Source organism: Apis dorsata, unplaced genomic scaffold (assembly GCF_000469605.1).
Source record: "Apis dorsata unplaced genomic scaffold, Apis dorsata 1.3 scaffold_486, whole genome shotgun sequence".
NCBI lineage: Eukaryota > Metazoa > Arthropoda > Insecta > Hymenoptera > Apidae > Apis > Apis dorsata.
Genome location: NW_006263721.1, coordinates 743214 through 750314, shown reverse-complemented (window position 1 = coordinate 750314; position 7101 = coordinate 743214). Strand labels below are relative to the sequence as shown.

Here is a 7101-nt window from a genome sequence, read left to right as displayed (position 1 = left end):
TTTTCCCAAAAAAAAAAAAAAAAAAAAAAAAAAAAAAAGAAAGAAACATACAAATCTCGCAAAAATTCGCGAAACGGGAACAAAATTTGGACGATGATAGACGTTAGGAATTCGTTCGACATCGCGATCCTTCCTCAAGTCTTCCCTTTTCCTTTCGTTCTCTTCTTTTTCTTCTTTCCTCTTCCTCCACTTCTTCTTCTTCGTCATCATCATCATCTTCTTCTTCTTCTTTGATCCAGAAACGACGTCGATGAATTAAAGTCTATATATTGGATTATTATAGGCAAAGAACATAATGATAACAGGGGGGGAAAAAAAAAGAATGAGGTAAATTTATGGTATAAAAAAGAAAAAGTCGGGAAAACGAAAGAAACGCAAAATGAAAAAAAAAAAAAAAAATAATATGGAAACTTACGGAGATGCCAGAGCTAAGGAAATCGACGGACCTACAGAGGGTTTCTATTACGGGACACAGTTTGACCTCGATCGTGATGTTGTCGAGAACTCCCTTCTTCGTTAACGTTAACACCGCTGTCTGGGCTGTCATTCGTACCTAGGCCAACAACCAGAAAGAAAAAAAAAAAAGGAATTCTTCAATGGATTGTACAATTCGTTGCCGCGTTACGGTAACTTGGCGAAAAAGGAACAGAGAGAGAAAAATACGATTCTCGAAGGAGAGGGGGTATTATCCCTGGCTGTCGAAGGGGACTTTACATAAGAGAGAAAAGATACTTATCGTACATAAACGCAATGATTCGATAATAAACGGTGACGGGAACATGGATCGTAGAAATATTCACCTGGTTATCTTGATCCTGTAGATATTTGATAATGATACCGAGCAAATGATCGTGAACGACATTGTCGAATAGATGAGGAGATTCTTGGCAGATCGTCGCCACATGAGGTATATGCTCCACCAGGTCCAACCGAACTTGAGTGTCTGAAATTAGAAAGAATGGATTTTTGAATCGTTCAAATTCCTTTAAAAAAAAAAAATTCTTATCTTTTTCTTTTTTTTTTTCCTTCGTTTTTTCATTCAAAATCGTTCCGACAAAGATCCCTTCCTTATTATTAAATAAACAGTTACAGATGATTAAAGATCGTTAATTTGTTCGCGAAAGAGCAAACTTTTTGATCTTTTTCCTTCTTTCATCATCCTAACGAAGAAAAAAAATTCAAGAATTCACGAGTTACGGTACCCAGACTACCGTGAATGTAAATTTATTTTAATCGGCACCGATACGATCGAATAGGCGAGATATCCGCCAAAAATTTCCCTCGAATAATTAATTAATCGTGGAATATTCACGGATCGCGGAACGAGAATTTCTTCCCGCGAATCTAACGTTATTCCTAATTGCAAAAAAAAAAAAAAAAAAGAAAAAAAAGAAAAAAAAGAAAAAAAAAGAAAGAAAAAAAAGGAGAAGAAATAAAAGAAGGGCCAGTTTGATCGATTGTTTCCGAGTCAAGAGGGGAAAGAACTTGGGGCATTTTAAGAAGGAATCCGATCGTTTCTTTGCAACTCACGATCGGCCGTTAACCGGCGATCATTCGTGCGTCGAAAGCGAAAAAAACAGTAGGGAAAGGCAAGGGGCCATTGTTGAACGTTTCCTCGACCTTGGACATTTTTATTTCCCCGACGGAGGCGTTTTCGTGGAAATATCTGAACGAGGAAGAAAGGCGACGCCGCGAGAGGGCACAACCCCCCCCCCCCCCCCCCCCCGTTGATTAGGAAAAGTTGCACTTTTGCAACACTACGAAATGCTCGTAAAGAAAACGAGAATCTCCCGGGCTGATCGTTAGGGGAATGACCACGCGGATTCTCCTTCCGCTTAACACACTGGACAGGTGTAATGTGGTGGAATTACGTCGCTCGTTAATTTGCTCGGGAATCTTGGAATCGAGATAGCGTTTCACAATGGAATGGAATTTCGGGAAAACGTTTTCTATAAATTATAATTTTAACACGTGAAAAACGATCAACTGATAGGATTAAATTTAATAATAAGATACGAATATAAAAGAGAAAATTCACATACCATCGTATTTTTTCCCTAAATATCGATCTCCAACATTTGGGAAAAAACTTTTAGGCTTTTCGTATTCCAATACGTGTCATAACGTTTCCTCCGATTTGATGAGTAACGCAAACGGAATACTTGAATTAAACAAAAAATTAAATCGACGAATTTTTGTAAAAATTCTATAAACACGTCGAAAAACACAAAGGAAGAAAAAAGAAGAAACGAAAAATAAACGGAATTTCACTTTCCAGTTAAAGTAATTGGTTAAATTTAAGTTAATCGAGAAACAGCGAAAAAACGCGGGAAAAATTGTTTTCCGAAGAAGAGTGCGAACGACTCGGAAGAAAGGACGTTACAAAGCGACGAGCGTGGGTGCAACTGAGGGTCGTACGTCGCGGGAAACGCACCTTCCCGATTTGTCCAACTTTTCCACCTAGGAGTGGGGGGATGTGAAGGGTAGCTGTTGCCCCACCAGTTGGCGGCAAGGCCCAACTAGGAAGCGAGAAAGAGAGGGAGGGTAGGGGGATTCGTTCGTTTTCGGTCGTTTTCGTGAGGCCCACGGTCCGAGCACGTGCTCGTTTTTTCCGCTCCCCTCTCCCTTCCCCTCGTTTCCCGTTTCCCACCGATTTCTACGATCGTTCATGTCGGCCGACGAAACGCGAACAACACCCTCCATTCCCCTCCCCTTTCCGCACGCTAAGCAACCAACCCTAGTCCATTAATCACGCGCTGGGTCTTATCTACCGTTCCCCGCCTACTCCATCCTCCAGCCTTCTGTCCGGGACACGAGATCCCGCCAAAAATATCCCGCTGCGTTCCTACAGGATTAGGCGTCCACCGATTATTTACCCTCCTCCATCTCGAACCGTCGTCTTTTACTTCTTCGCGTCTTCCTTCGATGCTTCCCGCTCTTTTTCGTCCTTCCTGACATATACCTACGTGTACGTGTCTTCTTCTTTCGAGATCGCGTGGAGGTCTCTTAGAAACAAGGAGGAGGAATCAAATCGAGGAATCACGATTCCGAATCGATTCGTCATTCGAATCGAAATTATCGAGGACGATAATGAAATTTTTGCTTCTTTATCCGCGCGATTGATGAGAAAAAGGAAATCGGGAATCTATGTATCTATATATATATAGTCAGTTTTTCTCTTCGTAGTTCCACGAAGATTAACCTAGTTGTACGAAGACGGCGATCGATCGACGTGATATATATCGGATGTAAAGACATTGATTGAATTCTTTTCATTTTTGAGAAAGCGTTTTCTTTTCCTCTCTTAAAAATGACATATCATTCCTCGAAACAGATAAATTATAATTTCCAATTATAAAATTTATCCTCGAATCATGGATGTTTTCGCGTTACAACTTGTGCTGGAACAAAGAGGGAAGGAGGAAAGCGAATCGGAAGGAAAATGAAAGGAAAGAAAAGAAAGAAAATATTCGTGAAGCTCGTACGTATTTCCATTCTATATATGGCGGAGAATTGGGAGAAACCGTTCTCTCTGGCTCAGGTTGATCGAAAGAAGAAAAGGGGCGCGCGTGTTCGCGATCCCCTTCGACTTCCGTGCCGCTCTAGGAAGCGACTCGTCCAAAAATACGTGAACGCGTGTGTCGCGTGCCCCCGAATCCTGAAATCTTGCTTCCTCGAGGCCAACCCTCATCTACTTTTCCTCTTTTGCCGCGCGTCGCTCTCTCCCTCTTTCCACGCTTCGATCGGTTCACGGAAAAACACCGGCACGTGTTACGGCCAACATGTTCCTCCGCTCCCTAAAAATAGTCCGCTCGGTATGTAACACTCGACGGATCATGCGTCACAATGCATCTTTTTTCGACAGTTGCACCTCTCTTCGGGAAACGTTCGACGCCACGTAAGACAAAATGCGCGCGCACCGCATATTCGATCGAATCTTGGTAAAACTTGGAAAATTTCTTCCGTACGATCTATTTTCTACTTTCGAATTACATCGATAATCGATTAAGACGAGTGAAGAGTGAGAAAGAAGGGATTCCAAGTATCGGAAATCTTAGACTCAGTGAGAAAATGTAGATAAGTTGAATCGATCGACTCGACAATTCTTTCTCTCGAAAATTCTCCGTTTTTACAAAATTAGCATTCGATTTTTCGCAATCTAAATTAATCTTTAATGGTTTTAAGAATAAATATATGTTAAAAGGAACATTTTCATTATTTTAAAATAGATTATATATAATCTATTTTACTTTTCTTTAAAGCGTCTCATTTTACCTCGTATAGCGAATACATATGATTTTGTTTTGATTTAATAATTAGAGATAAAAAAAATTGAAGTGAAATGTAAGAACTATTAATATTGATATTTAATTAAAAAGTTATTACTATTCTTACTCGTATATTGAAACTTGTACATCTTAAATTTTTCGCGCCTTTCTTGATATCGAAACGAACCTTCGCAGAACCATGTGCTCACTCTCAAAATATTTCGACCATTGTCTATATTTTTTATTTAACAAAAACATTAACGTTCAATTTTATTTTTTTTCTAGATAAATTGATTAAAAAGATACGCGTAAATTATAATTATGATATTGAAAATGGACGTTATTCTATGGATCTATAATTATTTTTCTATTCGCTATAAAACTATTATTGTATTTTCCTCAAATTATAGGACGTCGATACGACCGATTCGTATGATTAAATTAAAAAGCAATGCGCTAATTTTTGGCAAAAACACACGCGTCGAATATCCATCATTCGTACGTGTTCCCTTCCATTCTAGATTCGTTAACGATTATAAGCGTCTAAATAGGATCGATGGATTTACATATTTGCAATTGTTCTATGATTCTCTTTGTCGTTGCGGAGTCGTGTATTTGTAAGAGAGCACTGTCACGCGACGAAGATATAAAAGTAGAGGCGTGCGTTTGTTTCACGTGATGGTGGAAAGTCCCGCAGAGATCGACGCGGCGGTCTTAAAGTGTTTTCGAAGGCTGGAGAAAAGAAAGGAGCCATCACTGGGATGAAAACGCAGTGGCGCGTTATTTTCCACGTTTCCCCGAACCGGTCCAGGTAAAAAGAAAACGCTTTTCGCAGAAGGATCGTTGTCGGCCCATACTAGTGGGTAGCTGTTGCTTTTTCAAAGGTGCCTCCTTCCTCTCTCTCTCTCTCTCTCTCTCTTCCCTCTTCTTCTTCGTCTTCTTCTCTCTGTATTTCGGGTTTCGTTTAGGGTGACGTTTCACAAGTAGATACTCATCGACGGAATGTCACGGATGACCTTTGAACATGCTTCTTCTTCGGTTCTACGAAACCTCGGCCAAAAATATTTCCGATCGTTTTCGATCTTCGAAGAAACGGAATAGAAGGGCGCTATTGACGCGTTGCATCGCATTGTTTCTCCAACTACCTGACCAACCGTGTCATTTATTCCTTTCGTTAAAATAATTTTAACGATGTAGATGTAAGTATAATATCGAGAATAAAATCACTTTGTTTTATCTTTGAAAAGACCAAGCGTATCCGAAAAAAAGCGTGTCGAGGAATAATAAATTTTATGCATTTTCATATTTGTAATAAAATGAAAAAAAAATATAACGTTGTAAGGAAATATTAAAGCAAATATCTTTATATTCACGGCGGAATGTTTATGATAATTTAAAAGAAAAGAAAAGTATATATCCTTGTATCGATCCTTGAAACGCCTGTTTCGTTTCGAAAATGAATCGTAGCAAAAAAAAAAAGAAAAAAGGAAACTATAAAAGGAACTATAGCTCGTAAATACGTTGCATAGGGAAATCAAAGAAACGAGAAACTTCCGGCAAGGCGCGTGCTACACCGGAAGCGGAGACAATCTTGTCGTCACCTAATACGGAGCAACAGCCTCGTCGTCTGCAACCCCAACTGGCTTCTTCGTCGTTTACCCCACTGGAAACGCGGAACACGTTTCTGTCTTCTCTCAAAAACGGGTCCCGGCCCTTCTATTTTTAAACTTCTCCCAATATCCCACCCACGATTTTCGTTCCATGTTTTTCGTTCGAGGAAACGGAGCCGAGCAACCGGAAAAACAAATGGCGAACCGCCTAAAAAGGAATTTTCTGGAGGGAAACACATAGCGCCTATCCCCGTGCACGTATTTCAATTTTTCTTCCACGACGAGAACGCCTCGTTCACGATCGGTATTTCTGTAAGAAGCGTCTCGGAACGAGATAAAAGATTTTTAAAAATATTTACTTGTGTAATAGATTTCAAGTATTTCAAATTAGATTCGATCACGAGAATTTATAATTTCGATTTTTCCTTTACGCGAAACAAGATTATTATTGCCAGATCCAATTATTAGAATTAATTCGAGTGATTTTTATATAAATGAAGGTTGATGAAAATGAAGCGCAATAAATGTGATGATAACCTGTTTCTCAAGCATCATGGCAACGTGCACATCGTCTGTCTTTCCTCGTTGCCTGAATAGTTAGTTTTAGCGGAGAAAAGTTTTTATTCGGCATAAAATTTTTTTTTGCGCAGCGAGATTTGCAAAGGTTAAATATACTATTGTTTTTTCAGCAAATATTCATTTCATTTTTTTAAGAATCGTGCAATTATGAAGTGTGGAATAAACGTGATATACACAAATAAAATGTGATTCTACGTTTTATATATCAAAAAAAAATATGATTAAAATTATTATAAAGCAAAGCAAACAGATTGTATAAACAAAAATTAAAAGGCAAAAATTAAAAAAAAAAAAAAAATACAGCATCTCGGCAAGAATGCAAGATTGCATCGACAAATTTCGTCGTGTGCAAGCAATCAAGGATTTGGCTCAGAATTATTTCCAATCCTTTTGTCTCATAAGGTGCGATTTGCAAAATACGTATTATGATGCAATATAATATAAAAGTGCAACAAACCCTCGATCGCGTTTATCTTCGATGTTTTTAAATTTAATTTCATAAATTATAAAATTTTATTGGTTAAAAATATTATGTACATTAACTATCAAAAAAAGATTAAAAGTTTGAAAGAACGTTTACGTTTTTCTTTGAAATTTTTTTAATAAAGGATAAAACGTTAAAGCAGTAAAACGTTGTTTCGTTC

General features: G+C 38.5%; 1 protein-coding gene across 16 annotated transcripts in view; it reads right to left on the bottom strand.

The window, feature by feature from the left end:
* LOC102671224 (serine/threonine-protein phosphatase 4 regulatory subunit 1-like) overlaps positions 1–7101 on the bottom strand; it is a 111361-nt gene that overhangs the window by 6176 nt on the left and 98084 nt on the right. For 15 of the 16 annotated variants that reach the window (XM_006620146.2, XM_006620150.2, XM_006620144.2 and 12 more), the window contains 2 exons: positions 801–943; positions 416–553 (listed from right to left, as the gene is read on the bottom strand). In XM_006620146.2, coding sequence (XP_006620209.1) covers positions 416–553; positions 801–943 — 281 coding nt within the window. The remainder of the gene's footprint in view (positions 1–415; positions 554–800; positions 944–7101) is intronic. The other variant, XM_006620147.2, reaches the window with a different exon arrangement.